At 34.3% G+C, this 19,507-nt stretch overlaps 1 protein-coding gene across 9 annotated transcripts in view; it reads left to right on the forward strand.

Moving 5' to 3' along the window:
- Window positions 1–18,513, forward strand: part of beta-Spec (spectrin beta chain) — a 313,031-nt gene extending 294,518 nt beyond the window's left edge. For 8 of the 9 annotated variants that reach the window (XM_069842602.1, XM_069842607.1, XM_069842609.1 and 5 more), the window contains 2 exons: window positions 6,932–6,966; window positions 17,521–18,513. In XM_069842602.1, coding sequence (XP_069698703.1) covers window positions 6,932–6,965 — 34 coding nt within the window. In that variant the 3' untranslated portion in view covers window position 6,966; window positions 17,521–18,513. The remainder of the gene's footprint in view (window positions 1–6,931; window positions 6,967–17,520) is intronic. The other variant, XM_069842603.1, reaches the window with a different exon arrangement.
- The last annotated feature ends 994 nt before the right edge of the window (window positions 18,514–19,507 follow it).

Consider the following 19,507-nt stretch of genomic DNA (forward strand, 5'->3'; position numbering starts at 1 on the left):
TCCCAGTGTTTCTGTCAGCCGTCGTGACATTCCCCCCCTCTATTAACGCAGCTGCTTGCATCTGTGAACTCATGGCAGTTGTCCGGATTAAAACTTATATACTTGGACTATGTTATATTAATAATATTTGGTACTCACCCTCCACACAGTAGCTGCTGGATGTGTTGCCTATTTTGCATGATACGTAATTCACATAACACTATTCACAGAACCTGTTTGGTTAAACCTGTTCACTAAATTTAGTACAATTGACTCCCAATAATTCATGGTAATCAATGCACGAACTCCCGCGAATTATCGGCAGTATTTGTTATTATTATTATTTAAAGTCCAGTGAAAGTTATTCTGACAGGTTTAATTACTAAAATACACTTCAGAATCACGTGCAAATTGTGAAACAGTGCAAAACATTTTGAAACACAAAATATTATATGGTGCTGCAGTGGGATAGAAGCTTAAAACGAGAAACAGATGTTTTACAAAATGTTATAAGACACTTCAGTTTAGGAAAAACAGTGTCATCTTTTTTATTTCCTAGAGAATTGTTCATTTTTTCTGATTTTAGATTTCTTAAGGCCCAATTGTATAAATCTCCCTGACTAAAGATCAACTTTGATCGAAGATCGAAAAGTGAACCGAGTTCAGACACTTCTTCTATTGTATAAAACTTTCCTGCGATCAAATTACCTTGGTTCAAATGCAATCTAAGTTCACGTGAAAAGGATTTGGCAACATCGCATAAACAGGTGAAAAACGTGATGCGCGGGCAGGTTTGTTCAGTGTTGCCAATCTAGCGACTTTAACTCTTTTTCAACAACAATTTCTTTTAACTTTTATATTGCTTAAATATGGATTTAGTGACCTTTTTAGCACCCCATAGTGACAAAATTTAGTCTTTCTTTGTCGATAATGAGAAATCTAGCGACTTTACAACTACTTTTTGGCGACTTTCCGTACACTCTGTTGGAGACACTGGTTTTTTGTGCAATGTAAATAATGGCGGACAATAAGAAGAAGGTTGACTGTTCTCCAAGTTGTTATCATGTTATGGTGTTTGATACTGCTAAACATAATAAAGCTTTATAAAACGACAATTTTCGTTTAGTAATACAGTTAATTGAAAATTTATGAATGTACCTATCATATCCGTTAATAATTAATGGTTGTTATAAACATAATATAATTATAGGTTATGTTATTTGATACTGCTGAACACGATAGAGCCTTATAAAATATAAGATTGTTTGTGTATTAAGGCAAGAAATTGAAAGAAATATATATAAATTTACCTATCATATATATTAATATTAATAATAATGGATATTTTATTTGCACAAACTGTCACTCGTATATTTCAAACAGAAAAGAAATAACTGAACTTGGATCATCTAACTTAATCGGAGAAATTTCTTCAGTCAAAGTTGACTTTAGTTTGAGACAAATTAATCTCAGATTAGACTTTATACAACACAAAATTCCAAGTTCAGCTGAAACAAGGATCAATTTAACCTCTGATCTAAGATTAAATGGTTTATATAATCGGGCCATAAGAGATAATGTAAATTGAGTAAAAACTTAAATTATGTTACTGTGCCTTCCCCCTCCCCCCCAAAAAAAAGATCGCGAATTATCCATCAAGCTAATATACCGCACGTGAATTATCATGAGTTGACTGTGTTTTGTTTTTCTATACACAATTGGGTGGCCAGGAAATTTACGTGTAAAGTTTTACCTTGTTCTGTCACACGATTTATTTTTCCTTGTGTACATTTTCAAAATGTTTACACTTTCACTTAGTGAATATGTAACCATTGATTTACTGTGCCGCAAATGCCAGTGGTTTGCAGCAAACATAAACTCAAAATGCATCTCCATTATATCACATGAAACCAGCACACGAAAGAACTTGCATTGTACTAGAAGTTGTACATGTGTGTATAATCAGAAGCTGATAGTTTTTACCTAGATAAACTGTGACTCAAGAGGCCCGTCCCCTTAGTAAGAGGAAAGAAACTGTCTTAACTTGTAACTAATCTTCCTTCATTACAAGCATGCATTGCAAACTTCGATGTTGTTAGGAAACTTTTTTATTTATGACTCCTAATCTAGATGTAGTCCAAATCTGAGATGTAATGTTCGTAAATTCACATGACAAGGTTTTCATAATTATTGAAACACTTTCCTTAATCACAGGTTAAGAAAAATTAATGATGATCAAACCACGCAGAAGTAATTTCGCCACATTTATTAATGTGCTGATTAAAAGACTGTTTCATTAGCTCTGCCACGAGCTCGCTTTCATTTTATAATAATAAATCTAATCAGAGTTATTTAATTGTAAGTGAACACTTGTACATTTAAGTATAATTTTTTTTATCGGTTTTGAAAATGATTTGTGACCAAAGCCAGGCAGTATTGGCGTTAGTTTTCGTGAGAAGAAATACCTTTACAAAATTTCATTGAAATCTGAGATGGTAAGGTTGAAAGTAGTGTATTTATTTGATGATTTGATGTGGAATGACTCAGAAGATACAAGCAGCAGCGATAGCTACTGGACAGCTGACAGAAATATCGGAAACATTTGCTGGAATGCATTGTAGTTTTACTGGATTTGAAAGATATCTTTGTTCATGAATAAAGGCAAATAAAAGCAAAATTCTATGTACCCACTATTATTTCGTTCTAAATTCTCAGTAACAGACGTTACTACATTATTAATGATTGTGTAGTCCTCCAACTAGAAAAGGAGTTAGAACATCAGTTCAAACCTTATTGGTTTGCAATCTTCTATATGTAGCAATACACACGGATTTCGTAGTTCTTGGTGGTCTACTGGCTACCATGGATGGATCACAGATTTGCTGGTTCAAGCCCAACTGAAGTCAATGGATTTTAAATGGCAAGATAATCCTTAACATGACTTTTTCCAGGAGAGAAATAAATCTGGAAGGTCCGTGTTGTAGATATACAGCACCTGAAACAGCACTGTCCCTGGTAAAGGGCTCCAGACAAAATTTGTTGGCTATTTTTCACCCACGTGAAAATTTGGAGGTAGTACTATCAGTGGGCTTGTCCCAGCCTCCACCTGTTACATACTACAGTGTGTTTCCAATTAGACCGACAAAATTTGGAATTAAAAACTCATTTACACAGTGACGGAATCTTCATTCAGGGAAACCTGGCATCCCAGCACTTAAGGAATGCTTGACGAGTGTACACTGTCTATATGCGTTCTTACAACTTTTTTAAAACACTTTTTGTTAAGGAAAAAAATGGGCTGTGACAAACATTTCAATGTAAGAAGGTTTTATGTCATTAATTCTTCCACCCAGTTTGTTTGTTCCCCGAGTTCAGTGTCCTGCTTCCGTCCCACCTCATTTGGGGATTGCAGTACATTGCCATCTTACATATAGTGATCATTGGATAGGTCGGGGTGGACCTGTTGTCTTGGCCGGTGCGATCACCTGACCTTAAACTCACTTCATTTCTTTTTGTGGACCACATGAAGTCTGTAGTTCATGAAGCCCCTGCAGCTGATAAAATCAGAGAGTCTTTGAGAGAGTAAAACAGAATTTGGCACTTTGATGCACACTTTATCTAGAAATCAACGGACGTGTGTTCGAGCACTTGCTGTAGTGATGAGAAGATTACAGTGTATTTTGAGTTCAGACTGCTAATTTGACACTAGTAAGGTTTTTTTTTTTTTTTTTTTCGTTTTATATGTGTTTTTCTGTATTTTTGGGTCAAATGAATGCCTGTAATATTAATTATTAGTTTATCAAATTCATTAACTAATTTTCAAATAATTGAGTACCTCAATCTTGTCCTATAATTATATCAAATAGATCAGTATTTTATTTTTTCAGTCATTCACTTATCATTTATCAGTGACAGAAAAAGATTCTGTTACATCGAAAGTACAATTGCTAAAAATCACGAATATTTTCGACTTGCATGGAAGTCCTCTTCAGGTGATATTTTGACAAACAATATTTGAAAACTAGGTGAATATTTAAATACATTTAAAACACTTGTAACTGATCTGACCATGTGTGCTTTACATTAATTGGTGAAATGACAAACATGGTTTTAAAATAACATACAGAGTGGAGAATCTTCCATTAATCATAATTGTGATACAATATGTTAAGGCAAATGCAGTGTGCTAATAATATAGAATTAAAATCGTTTAAAATGTTCTTAAAATTGTCGACTTAAGTTGTTCAGTGTAACGTTGAAAGACTATATGAAGCAAATGAAGAATTCTCAGTCTATTCGCCGTGGTGAGAGGCGTTTTGTCTGAAAAAATTAATCAAAAGGTTATAAATTTGAAAAAGTTAAATGATTAAAGCCTTGAAAGGCTCTAAGATTAATACTCACAAAAGATGTACATTGAGAGTTTCCGGACGGTGTGGCCTTCTCATGCCGGCGTTACATAGCAGACTGAGCTGTTGAGTTTACTAAGAGGAAGGTACGGGGGGAATGACAGGCTAAACTGGTCGATAAGCAATTATTTGATACGGTACAGGGGGTTATGCAAATTAGGTATTTGTTCATTAAGTAATTTTGTGTTGTGGTTGTGATTCGTCCTATAAGATCGCCCAATTAAGAACAGGAAACTTTGTTGTGTTGGAATGAAATGTCGCAGCCCATCTGTTCCTTACAAAAAATGTTCTGAAAGAAGTTAAACTACCTGATTCCAAAGTTTGTCAGCCTACAGAGGTGTGAAAATTATTAGAATAATCTTAATTTTAAAGGTTTTTTAATAGTTCCTTCACAAATATTAATTGAATTTATGAATATTGGTATATATTACTATACTGATGTATAATCTTTTCGTTGTAAGAATAATCCTACAGTAAACAATGGCACGTGACTGAAGAGAGGCTTGATTGGCCACAATTTGGCGGCAGAGATTCTCAGTAAGTGATCCCGCCCACTCCTGTATATTCTGTTTCATGTTAAACATTTCCCGTTTCTCGTCAAAGTAGACCTAACCTCACTACTATGCATTCGTTTGCTTAGGAAACTGTAACTTTATAATTTATTGTTAGAACTTAACTATATACATTCAACACTAGTTCTTTCTCTCCGCTTTAATAGGGTTTCCACTCTTATGTTTAGTAACCACACACATTGAGTATGCAGAAGCCATTCTAACACGTGCTTACAAGAACAAGCTCATGTCGAACCAGCGTATTACAAGAACAGATTACCTTGGCATTACTTTTAGTATTCATCCGCTTACAACCTAAATAACAAAATATAAAAGTAGCTTTTTCTTTTACATAGCATTTTACATATGAGTGAAGTTATATCTTTAGTCGTATTTAATAACTAGAATTCATTTTTTATTTTCAAATAATACAAGATTATGATTTCCAAATAAGGAACTATATTCTCCTGCGTTGTGGGAGTGTTTCGTCTGGGAGCCAATCACGGGTATGACAGTCACGTGCTAATGTTTACATAAGGATTTTTCTTACAGCGAAAAGAGTATAGGATATATTTACTACTAACAATGCCGGAAAGCATTATTGTACATTGGTATTTTTCTTATTTTACAATTGTTATGGGAATTCAGAAATTATTATATTATGTTGGCGGAATTGAAAACATAAAAAATTATATGCACAAAACAGATGTATACGTTCATTTGAACCTTCACAACAATGTAAACGCAAATAATAATTTGTTTAAAGCATTTCTTAATTAATTTTTTATGTTTCCAATTCCGCCAACATAATATAATAATTTCTGAATTCCCATAACAATTGTAAAATCAGAAAAATACCAATGTACAACAATGCTTTAAGGGGAGTTGGTCATTATCGCATGCAAAAAATGGTAAAAATAGCCTCTCTTCAAGCAGTCATAAATATAATACTATTTATCACAGCTCTTTCATTTTTTTAGTGATATATGTATACACATTAAGCTTTGAAATGAAAAAGAATGGTTACTCTAGAGTAAATCTTTATCTTTAAATTAATTTTTTTAATTAAGCACAATTTTTTTATAAATCCACTACATGTCTGTGATTAGGTACACTCTATTCACTTATTATAGCACATATTGAATTGAAAATTAGACCACTTACTGCTAATAGATACTAAAACATACCCTACTAAAATTATTCATGTATCTATAATATTATGGGCATAGGGCTTATAGCAATCATCACCGTCAATAAATTAAAAAGGAATTGAAGATTAGTATAAGCCGTATGCCCATAATATTACAGATATTTTAATAATTTTAGTAGGGTATGTTTTAGTATCTATTAGCAGTAAGTGGCCAAAATTTTAATTCAATGTGTGCTATTATAAGTGAATAGAGTGCACCTAATCACAGGTATGTAGTGAATTTATATAAAAAATATGATTAAATTAAAAAATTAATTTAAGGGTAAGATTTACACTAGATTAACCATTCTTCTTTCATTTTAAAGCTTAATGTGTATACATATATCACTAAAAAAATGAAAGATCTGTGATAAATAGTATTACAATTCTGACCGCTTGAAGATAGGCTATTTTTACCATTACTTTGCATGCGATAACGTCCAACTCCCCTTAAGGCGTTGTTAGTAGTGAATATATCCTACATCAGTATAGTAATATTATATACCAATATTCATCAGTTCAATGAATATTTGTGAAGGAACTATTAAAAAACCTTTAAAATTAAGATTATTCTAATAATTTTCACACCTATAATTTAGAGACAGCCTGTATAGAATACCATACAAACAGAGACCAGTTGAGAAGAGCCAATGACCTGGTTGTCAAATGCTCAGCATTGAAAACCACTCACTACCTCTGAGCGCTAATTGATTATGATTTAGTGTTGTGTAACTGTAACCTGAATATTTGTCAATGACTTCAGCTGTAACAAAATTTGAATCCACTTGAGTTTGTGTCCTCTGCAGCGAGCAGCAGAGCAGTGAGCACAGTCGTCGCTGAGGTACGTTGTGGTGTCGCACGCAGTGCATGCCCCCTGTCTCTCTCTCTCTCTCTGTCTCTACTCTCTCTCTTCGTCTGTATGCAAGTTTCTCCTTTACTGGTCGTCTCCTTGATAGTGTAGTGCGATGTTGTGATGTGCTTGTGTTGTAAAGGGGGGTGGGCAGGTGTACCCTAGGCTTGTAGACGTACTTATCGAACTGGATGTTATCACACGAACAATGTCAAATCAATCTATCGGGTCCACACCTGTAGAGTAACGGTTAGCGCGTCTAGCCGCGAAACCAGGTGGCCCGGGTTCGATTCCCGGTCAGGGCAAGTTACCTGGTTGAGGTTTTTTCCGGGGTTTTCCCTCAACCCAATATGAGCAAATGCTGGGTAACTTTCGGTGCTGGACCCCGGACTCATTTCACTGGCATTATCACCTTCATCTCATTCAGACGCTAAATAACCTAAGATGTTGATAAAGCGTCGTAAAATAACCTACTAAAATAAAATAAATCAATCTATCTGGTTTATACCTACTGCTTGAGAATGGTATGTACTTTCAGAGACAGTACACTGATTGTAAGTTACTTTCTGTTGTCTATGGTATTGCACATACTTCATCCTGCCCATTTGTGTTTTAAACTTAAACTGTAGTGTGTTGGTAAAAAATTAGTGGGCTGTAATACAGTCGATACCTCACAGAACATCAACGAAAATGTATTAATGTCTGGGACAAAACTTATTGATAAGAAAGGTTTGTAACTCACTCCTATACATGTATGAAAATGCCATTTGCAGTAAATGACAGAGGAATTTCTAAAGTTTCGATGTTGGCGTCACTGTGACTTTTGATAGATGGCAGTGTTGTTTGTAGAGAACTGACAGTCAAAATGGCATTTGTGGTTCAACAGAAAGTTGAGTATTGGTGCTGGTTTGCCGAATTCAAGTTTTCTGTGACAGTGCAGAGATGATTTCGACAGAAATTTTCAGTGATAACCACATAACAGAGCATAGGCAGAGAGAGAACAGTTTCCTTGGCGGGGGGGGGGGGGGGGGCGGCAAAGGAAAACCATAGAATCCCCATATAATGGGGTTATGGGGGACATCATTTACCTTCTCCCCCTGTTATAGCTTAAACATGGTACAGTATATCGGAATATGATTATTTAATAAAGGTATTTTCGAGGGCATGTTCCTTACAGTGTTACATCCACATTCACGATGTTTTGGACTGAGTTGTATAGGACTTGAACTGTAGATCTACTACAAATTATAATAGGGCGTAACTTAAAACAATCTCCCTCTTTTTCTCTCTCATACACAAACATAGGCATACACCAATAAAACTACGTAACAGTGCTAACAGAAACTTTTTACATGAAGCTTACCTTCCTGAAGATATCACATGACATGTAAACTCTAATTATTTTATTTAATCTCGTTTTTAAGTTTATACATTATACCGGGATGGGATCACTTTTCTTTTTTTCTGCATTGTTGTGCAGTATGTTAGTCATATTTCTCCAAGTAGCGGCCTGAACACCTGCAGACTTCTAATATACGAGTACAGGCTGTTACAAAAGAAACATTATAGTGCTTCCATTCCTCAAATGAGGTATAGAAATTCTTATACATTCAGATATTAAAACTAAATATTATAGTCCAGACACATGGTCTGAAGACATTAATTCATCAATTTAAGCATAAAAACTTAATCATAAACAAAAACAAAAAAGATCTTTTGAATTCAATATTTTCTAACTTAATAGAAAAAAAGAGTTCAGACAAGTTTGGGGAGCAGTACCCACCCATGCTCCCCCATAACTCCGCCTATGCAACAGAGACACAATAACAGCATGACATAAACAGCGGCTTGAAATCAGTTCTCTTGTAGAGAAACGAGCATGTGGTTAGAAAGTGTCTTAGCAACAAATCAAAACAATTACGAAGTCGATCATCCATGTTGTTGTTCATAAGAGATTACGTCTTCATGCATACAAAATTCGTTTGGTGCAAAACACGAGTTTGCTGCTGCCATGCTAAAGAGGATTGGTGATTACAGTGAATTTGTCCAGAAGGTAGTTTTCACTGAAGAGTGCACATTTCATGTCTTTTGGATCATTTGGATAACTGCTTCCCTGGGTGTTGGATTGGACGATGTGAACCCATAGTATGGCCTGTTAGATCTCCAGATCGAACACATTTAGATTTCCTTTATTGGGGATACTTAAAAGACATTGTCTGCAGAGTCTCAGTGACGAATATGGAGGATTTGGATTTGTGTTTAAAGATCCTAGCTGCTTCTGAAACTGTCACTTGGGAGAAGCTGGAAAACACCTAACAAGAAATTAAATACTGCCTGGGCGTCTATTATGCTACAAGAGGTGCTCACATATAGATATTTATTGGTATCTCCCAGCATTTTCTGCAAACTGCATTTCAATAAATGTATTATTCACTAAGTTACGAAACTTTGTTATTGGTAGTCTTTGTCCTGGACACTCTGTACCCACTCATAAAGGAACTTGACCTCATGTCGAAATCTACCCTCAAACTGAATACAGGCTGTTAAAAAAAGTATCCAGTATTTTAGGAGGTGCTAGTACGCATCAAAGCTACAAAAAAATGTCTAATAAACATGAGTCCTACAACACATACAGTACTTTCTGAGATCTGAACACTTGTTCATAGGAGGTTCTCGATGTGACGTCTATTCATGGCAATGCATTCCTCTGCCCTTCGGCGTAAGGAATCACGCACTCTTTGAAATTGACCTGGTTATTCTTGATAACCAAAAGTCTGGGGGATTTAGATTTGAAGAACAAGCAGGCAAAGGTGTGGGGTCTCCCCAATCAATCCAGCAGTCCTGAAATATCAGCTAATTGTGGAAAAAATGTGCTGGTGTGTTATCATGCATGAACCACATCTGTAGTCTTTGCTGACATGGCACATACTCCAGCAAAGTAGCCAGCCAATACGTTAATAAGAAAGTCCTGACAGCGAGCCCCAGTTAATCTGTGTATGGCTTCAATCTGTCGCCAAGAACGCCTGTCCATATGTTGATTGAGAATCGGTGCTGATGCCTTGTTTCTTCAACTTTTTGGGGATTTTCATCAGTCCACACATGCTGATTACGAAAATTCACAACACCATCTCTGCTGAACCCTGCTCATACCCACAACCAAACTTTTCTCCATGCCAGGGATGTCAACTACGGTATGATTATCTGGTAGTCTGCTGTATTATAGGGCAGAAAAATGCATTGCCATAAATGGACATCACATTAAGCACCTCCTATGAACAAATCTGTGGTGTTTGGGTAAAGGGAGATAAGTCATAAAAATGAGTTCGGAGATAAATGAAAATTAAACTTGGAACCCTTATTACAAATAATTTTCTACACAAATAAAACACATCAACTGCTAGTATTCTTTGATTTTTGCACACCCACTTGTATAATTTAACTTGTGTGTTCATCTGGGGAACAAAATTCCACCTGGACAAAAAAATGACATACCCCTTTACCCGAACACCACAGAAATGTTCAGATCTCAGAAAGTATGTGTTGTAAGACATGTTTACTAGATATTTTTTTCTTGTTTTGATGCATACTATCATCTCCTAAAATATTGGGTACTTTTTTTAACACCCTGTATATTGCACATAGATTTCGACAGCAGATGAACAAATTTTAAAAAGTGACAGCGGTTTTGAGGAAATCTCAATGAGTGCGTGAATCGTCTATATTCGAATTAAAATAATAAAATAGAATATGTACTTTCTTTAACAATGTAGTGTATTTTATTTGATATTTATGTGTATACATAATCCATATCACCAATATTTCCATGATTATTGCGTGAAAAACATTGAGGCACATTAAATAAAGAATAGAGCGAGATGAACTCGGAAGTGATGTCTTCATATTATAAGAAAGTAGGACAATTTTATGCATATAGTGTTCTGCTTTAAACATTTCACATGAAAAATTAGTTTTAATATTAAGTATAAGGGTGTGATAACTTACGTCGAATGTTGAATTAAACAGTGGCGTGTATTTGGGTATGAATGATGTGCCAAAACTTTAGATCTCTTTGACACTGTATGTGCCACCCTTAGTACAATGTAGGAGACAAACTACTATACATCACATCACATGATAGTGATGATTAGACCACATAACTTTATCCACCAAAAAACCTGAAAATATACATGCAACTATATAGTAAAAACTGTTTAAATAAGCGCTAAAAATTGAAATATATGCAGTAAAAATACATTTTAGAGATTTATTTGATTTAATAATATGATATAAATGAAGCTAATAACTTAAACTTCTTTGGACTCTGAACAAACGCTCTTCGGATGGCTTTTAGTGTTTCATCATTTGTTGTTGGCCTCCCAGTATGCTTTTTCTCCAATAGGCTTCCAGTCTCTTAACTATCTATCCCAACGACGAATGTTATTCTCGTGTGGTGGTTCTTCACCACAAAATTCACGTCGTGTACAAGTCACAGATTCAAATTTTGCCAGTCACAAAACACATTGCACTTTTTTTTGGACATTCATCTTGTATAATAGGAACAATGAAAATGATTGCATTTATTCGATTGTTACCGTCTTTTGTTGCCTTCAGTACTTTGCACTTACAGGCAAAAAACTTTGACAGATTCATCTGGCACCAATATTACATTTCTACCTCTATTCATTAAAAAAAATATAATCCTCTGAAACCCCACCATGACTTTTGGATTACAGTGTATTACTGTTGATTTTTCCAAAACGAGAAGTATGCAAATGAGCAAGGTGGGATGTAGATGCATTTTCGCGTGCGTGCGTGTGTGTGTGTTTTTTTTTATATAATTTAAATTGTGGGGCAAGGGACCGCTTACCTAAAATGATACATCATTTTATTAAAATGTTAATAAAATACCAACCACTTATCATAGGCAGATGAAATTTTGTATGTTTGTCGTTAATGACTTGATATATCTGTGATGAAAAGTTGGTAAATCTAGCTTTACAAATATGGAAGTTACTAATTTCACTATGTAGATCCTTCAAAAAATGGATTTCGTAAATTTCAGTGCAGTTTCTCTTCTAAGAGCTCTGCATTTTGAACAGTATTAACTCCCTGCACTGGTTGAAACAGGGACATCAATATTACTTAACGTCTTATTAAATGTGAATCGTTTTGTGTCAAAGTGTAACATTTGCAGTATTGATAATTGCTACAAAATATCCAGTAGTGTTAGAATTTGTACTTGTATTGCATGTTTCTTTATTTTTAAAATGTGTTCTGCCATTTGATGTATAATGTGTATTGTAAACTGGTCGTATAACATGGGCATAAGTTCTTTGAAGATTATGGTATAATGTAGAGAGCAGTATATTGAAACACGATTTTGATGTGATTTGAAAGATCCATCTTGCATATCTTCTTTTTAGTTGCTTGATGGTATTATGATGCACGGTTGCATTTAGCTTACTTTGACTGTGCAATCATTATATGTATGGATGTGGGTAAATGTAATAAACATTTATTTCTTCCCCAACAGAACAGATATTCTTTCCTTCATTCCTTGATGGGAAAGAGCTGTTGGGCCCTAATATACTGGTAGCAGTAATTACAATTCAGTGGTTATTTCTTATTTATGTGCACTAAAAAATGGTCGGTATATGCATGCGTTTGTGTTGCAAATATTGAATGAAAAGTTTAAAAATTATAAAATATTCTATTACTTATGGGGTTATTCGAAAGTCTGGACACTTCGAAATCGCTGGAACTTGGTTAAATGTAAAGTTACTTAAACATAACACCATTTAATTCATAAAATGATATTTTGTATGTGTAATGCAAGTAATTAAAAATTCGGGTAAGGCTGCCATTTGTTCAGTCATTAATAGCTTCCAGAATGAAAACAGATTTCAGGATAGATACTTGAGCCATTTAAACTATCTTTTCTGTACGTTGGCAAATTCTCTGACTTATAACTACAATGAATGACACTGGATATACTACTTTATTGCATATTTCATGACCTGCTATATATACGATATCAATTATCACCATACAAACGGAAAGCTATTGCTATAAATTGGTCCATGACCTACTAGGAATTCTGTTCTTTTTTGATATCGCAGGATATGGTTTTATTATGATATTATAATAAATTTCTCCTAGAAAATATGTTTCTGTTATGGTAATAAATAAAATTACGCAAATTGTGCATAGCATGAATTTTTTTGTGAGAATCTTTTCACTTGTGCAGAAAATAAAAAGTCCTCTTTACACACAAGTCCCATAAATAATTATTATAAAAAATTGAACTTTATCAGGGAGTGATGGATTGTTTGTAAAATTTTATTAAGATCATTAATGGAGATGATGTTTTATTTCCTCTGTCTTTGGCATCGACTTCATTTGGTGACTATGTTGAACTGAAATGTTAGTTATATTTTGTGCATTCTGGAGGAACTTCTTGTAGTAAAATATGTGAATGTGTTTAATTTATAGGAAGAAAAAAAAATGGAGTACATTTTGTAATAAATCTTCAAACATTGCCAAGGCAACAGACATGAAACAATTGAAAGTACTTTGACGTTAAACTCTGTGCTTGTGAAATATTATAGTTTCTTTGTTTATGTAGACCTGTTTTTAACACAGTTTCAGTGATTTCAATTATTGCCTTGACTTGAATAACCCAAAATGTTGCTGCTATGCATTACTGAATCGAAACTGTCATATAATTATAATGTCGTTTATTTCTTATGTATCTCCTTTAGATCAGTGTTCAAACTCTCAAATCGTAGATATTAATGCACAATGTTTTGTCATTTCACTGAGGTCAGCTGTTTGAATTGATCATATTAGTTGTAAATCAGCTTTTGCTTATAAATATGGGAATGTGGGCAGGACACGAGTAGCTTGCGGCATTATATCCTAAACTTTTCTACATGACATATACTGACATGTTACAAGCACATGCATATTAATTTATTTTACTTTAGATAAAAAACTCTCAATTTGTTAGTGTCTCATAACAATTTTATTTTTATACATTAATATAATTATTATTGTATTTTATTCATATATATATATATATATATATATATATATATATATATAATGTAAATAACGAATAGATAAAACTCGTTTTTCTCAACTTTGGATTCCTTGCTACGGAGCTATTTCAATATACACTCTAGCAAACAATTCACATAGTCAGCTGAAAAGATGTTTCTCGATTTTGACTGCTGCAAACAGGTAGACATGAAACAACTCCCGGCTGTCTCTTCCTGCTTGGAACAAACAAAACGTTTCGTCTGCATAGTGTGATCATGTGACAGGCTCTAGCCTGCTTATCAAGGGTCTGAGTCAGTTTCAATCAGCCTGAAACAGTTTTGTTTGCCGTTATGAGAGCGTAACTTTAGAGTCTTACAACAATTCAGTGAATCGTAATGTGGCAAGCAGACAGATCCTGAAGTTTTCTGTGCATTGTAAACATAAACATCATCCACATTACTTAATACACAAACACTTGACCACATTTGTACAGATAATTGGATGTCCTGGTCCCAGAAGTGATAACACAGACTCTGTCATTGTTACAAAGATTGTTTGATTATTCATGTGCTGTGTACAAAAAATTAAGCCTCTAGCTTAAAGATGTAGAAAATATAAATATCGCCCATTTTATTCCTTAGGCCCAGTTGTACGAACACGGAATGAAGTCCTGTTAAAATTAGCTCCATGGTTATGTTATGTATGAACTTGAAATGGTGCATTATTTGAAGGATATCTTCTGAATAAGTTTTCCATGCTTTCAGTCGCTGTTTAAGTCTTATCTAGAGAATAAATTGTAAAATGACGCAGCATTAGACATGCATCTCTGATACTGATTGTGAATTACTATAGTATATTTTTGAGAATGCAGAAACAAAAGAAAATAGACCTGATCCACAGTCTAGTATATACAGTCGCGAAGCTCAATATGTAGTAAAAATGCAAACATGGGTAGTTGCCCACCACTAGGATCGCTACTATCGCCTCATCATCTCAGATCTCTCTCCTAGTAGACGACAAAATAACATGTTACACTTTCGTTGTGTTATTTTGGAAATATTAACACCTTCCTTCCATTATTGAAATATTAAATGCATAAAGTTAATTTATTATTTTAATAAAGTATATTAAATTCCATCATAAACTCGAAGATACCTGCAAGAAATAGGTTAATATTATTTTTGTTTGTGCAAAACGAACTGAAATTTACTATAATAGCTTCACTCATTCAAGATTATAGTTATAATTAACTATGAAACCAATAAATATTAATTTGCATTTCCCTTTACAACAATAATAATGGAAATATGAATTAATGGAGTAACTTACGTGTACCGGTACTTGTAGTGTAGGCTTAAGTAGTTAACAAAGTGGGATGAGGTTAAGCAATAATAATCACACCAGAATTGAAAATCAAACGTGATCAATAAATTTTATTGTAACAGACTTTTTCTACGTCTCTAATAAAGTAACAAATAAAAATAACAACAAAATTAACAGCTATAATTAAAAACGTCCTTTGAAAAAAAAAAAAGTAGGCCTAAGCAATAATAATCCCACCAGAATTGAAAATAAAACGTGATCAATAAATTTCATTAAAACAAACTTAATTTTTCTACGTCTTTTTAGCCATTAACATTTTCATTACAACCAATAACGAACATTTCACAAGCATCAATGTGAAATACGCAACGAGCTAGCACTCGATGGAAATACGACATAGTCCAAAGCCGACCGTGGACAGTCTATTGTTTCTAGTTGCTAACTGCTTGGAGCGCTTTATCACGAGATTTGCAAAAAATCACCTCAAGCTTCGCGACTGTATATAGTAGACTGTGATACTAGGAACAATAGACTGTGCCGGTACTATTTCGCATTGCCTGTGATGAGGTGATAGTAGCGATCCTAGTGGTTAGCAACTATCTATGGATGCATATTCCCTACATATTGAGCTTCGTGACTGTATATACTAGACTGTGGCTGATGTATGAAATGAGTATGACAATTAAACATTTCTGTCTAGTTTTAGACTAAAAATGGACAGTTTTAAGCATACTGGAATTAATGAATGATGATTTGGAACAGACATTTAAAAATAGTTCACATTATTAGCATTTTAAAGAAATGCTAAATCTATAAATAATTAAAATTAAATTTTAAACAAATTCATAAGACAATATTGTACATAGAATTACAATATCAGTATTGCATTCTGCATTTGTGTAGGTATTAGTCTGAGTATTAAATAACCTAGCTACAGACTCCCATACTCTTGTCTTTTGATAGACGTTATGGCTTATTATAACATCTATATTTTTTCTAACACATTATTATAGTCATTCACTAATCTCAACTAGCTTAAATGCATCTTCTATCTTACAGTTTTGATTTCTAATTCCTTCAGATTCCTATTCATTTCCTTATAATAAACTCTGTAGACAAAATAGTAATAATATATTCAGAAATATAAAAAAAGACTGGTATTATGAATGCATTTTATGAACAAAACATAATCTAAAATATTGCCAACTTCTGTTTCAGTTTTGCTAACTATGGAATAGATAACTTTGGAATAAACAAACATCATATAGCACGGAGCTCCATTTATTCTACAGGGTGATCCATTTGAGTATGCATAAAATAAAAACACCATAAAACATTTAGTACTGAACTTTCTTTGTTGAAACTTTGTGCTTACAACACTGGAAGATGTGAGATTCCTCAGAGCTCAACATGACCCCCATTGCGCACCCTGCACAACTCATAACGGTGATGCAATTCAGCCCATGTCCGTTGTAACACAAGAGGGGTGATTTGTTGAAAAGCTTGAGTAATTTTTACTCTCAAATCATTGTTGTTCCTGGGTTTCTTTGAATAGACAATGTCTTAAAAAAAAACCTACACGAAGAAGTCAGAAGGGTTAGATCTGGGGAGTTTGGGGGCCAAGCCAAGAGATAGCTGCTTCTCGTACTGGGTTTTGCCTGCTACCTCCTGCATGTTTTTTTTAAACACATAACCTGTTTCTACAAATGTTGGATACCACAACATTATGGAATCATATTTAGGTACATTACGCACACCATACTCACGTCGAAATTCCCTTTGAACTCTTTCAACACTCTCAAATTTAGCATACCAAAGAACACATTGTGCCTGCTGTTGATTTGTAGTAGCCATTTTAATCATCTACGATTTTCATTTGTCCTTTCAGATTATGCATTGTTGATTGTCATATATGGAAACTCCCATCTTTTAATCATAATATAACTAGCAAGAAATTTTTCCTACTATCATAATAGCTTTATAATTATAAATTAATATTATCCATACCCAAACGGATCAGACTGTATAGTTAGGCTATTCCACGAATAGCTATTCCAGGATGTATTCCGTGATCGTACAACTGGGCCTTAATCAGATTAATTTAGTAGAGGATGAATTAGATTGATCTGTGTGGATAAGATAGATTTTGGCGGGCACTGACTGATGTGTCTTGTGTTACAGTTGAGTCCAGTGCAAAGGCAGACAGAGCCGGCCGGCCAGACAGACCCACGAGACCGTGCTGCCAGTCGAGTTGCGTTCCTTCTCCTCAGTTGCTTTCAGCTGTAGTCTGAGTTTTTATAAACGTTGGAGTATATATATCTGCAATCCTTACTTTACTGCAACAAGGTCTAGATGCACGTGTTTCCACCCCTCTGTCCGGTGCGAGAGCGAACGGGACTTGACGATGCTGTAACCGTTTACTTTGTGCGCAATTTCCTTTTTGTTGCGGACTGCAACTACTGCCAATGAAGGGAATTCCACAGGACTTTGCATTTTGTGTTTGGGCCTCGCCCTTTTTTATACGGATTCACGGTGGCTGCTCCCTACTCCCCGAGCAGCCATGTTAGGGTTGGGGGATTCCATTCAGAGTTTTTGTACATTTGTTGATTTGGGTCTAGTGAACGTGCGCTTGGCTGGACGTAATACATTCGTGTGGCCAGAACGCTGCGGCATTGCTTTCTCTGTAAATGTTTCAGACAGTTCGTCCATTCTTTTAGGGCCATTTATCATCATTACGATATTACAGACTTCTGTATTTTTAAGCAACTTAAAGTGAAGATGAATTTACCAGTTGGTTATTATCAATAGTAGTGCTAGTCATGTTAAACTGCGTTAGTTAGTGTTCAAATTACAAACATTCAGAAGAGATACTAGAATTAACATACAAATACAGAGAAAACCACAAAAGAAAGCTTCATAAATTATAGCATTGTCCGCTGAGGACGGTATCACATAACATGTTGAAGGTATTTTTTAATTTCTCATCTTCACCTTTTGAGGATTTTATCTCTATATTGCCCAATTTCTGTTCTTCTCAGTATTTTCATTTCTTGCTTGTGCCTGGTCCACCAAACCTCACCACCTCACCTGTGGTCTAGAAATTGTTGCGGAGAGACTATAGTGGGAGACGTATGTTGTGCTTTCAATAATAAAAAATATATATATATATATAAAGATGGATTTGTTACATGTGTGTACTTTACTCACCAGCTTCCTCTTCCCATCCTTAGCGAAATGTCCATGTTCTTTGAGAGAATGCATTATCTGTGAATGAGTGATCTTTATTCAGAAAATTTATCAGATGTGTTGGTAGAAAAAATCTTGTTTCCCAATGTTATAGTAAAATTTATATCCATGAGTACGCTTGGCTTAAAAGGATTTTGACGATGAAAGTATTTCTTGTTAACCTGGCACTGTATACAAGGTGAACAATAAGTATGGAATATTACTAATAACTTCATAAATTTTAATTTTACAAAAAAAAAAAAAAAAATACAAAAGTTGTTCAAGATAAGCCATACAATATGATTTCAGTGTTTGAAAAAAGTTGGTTGTTCAGGCATACATGGTGTGACAATAAACTTAATTTTTGTAAATGGCACCCTATAATAAAATTTACATATTAACATTATTAATGAAAAAATATACTGACATGCCATGGACATTATTTGTAGTTCTTTTAAAATGGTTCTACACGATTCCCTAGATTTGACACCTAGTATTATTCTAATTACTCTTTTTTGTAGTAGCAATATACTGTCACTATCTGTAGAATTTCCCCAGAATATTATTCCAAAACTCATTACCGAGTGGAAGTATGCAAAATATATTGTTTTTAAGGTATTGATATTACTATCTCTTGCATAGATCTAATAGCAAAACATGCTGAATTTAGCTTAGGGAATATATCAGTCATGTAACTGTGAGAAAGACAAGGGACTGTTTCCGTGATAGACTGGGGCATTTTTTTTGGGTGGGAATGGTCTCATTTTGAGCACCTGTGGTAAAATATGGTCAGTCATAGTGTTCTGTTTAGTTTTATGGCCTACTCAACATGATTTTACATATTTATTTTTCTCAAGTGCGAAGTCTACGAAACAAGTTTAATAAATAGTAAAAGACATGAAACAGGTGGAATGAGTTTAATTTCTACATACTCATACGTACA

This window comes from Periplaneta americana, chromosome 12, assembly GCF_040183065.1.
Source record: "Periplaneta americana isolate PAMFEO1 chromosome 12, P.americana_PAMFEO1_priV1, whole genome shotgun sequence".
In the NCBI taxonomy this organism is placed as follows: Eukaryota; Metazoa; Arthropoda; class Insecta; order Blattodea; family Blattidae; genus Periplaneta; species Periplaneta americana.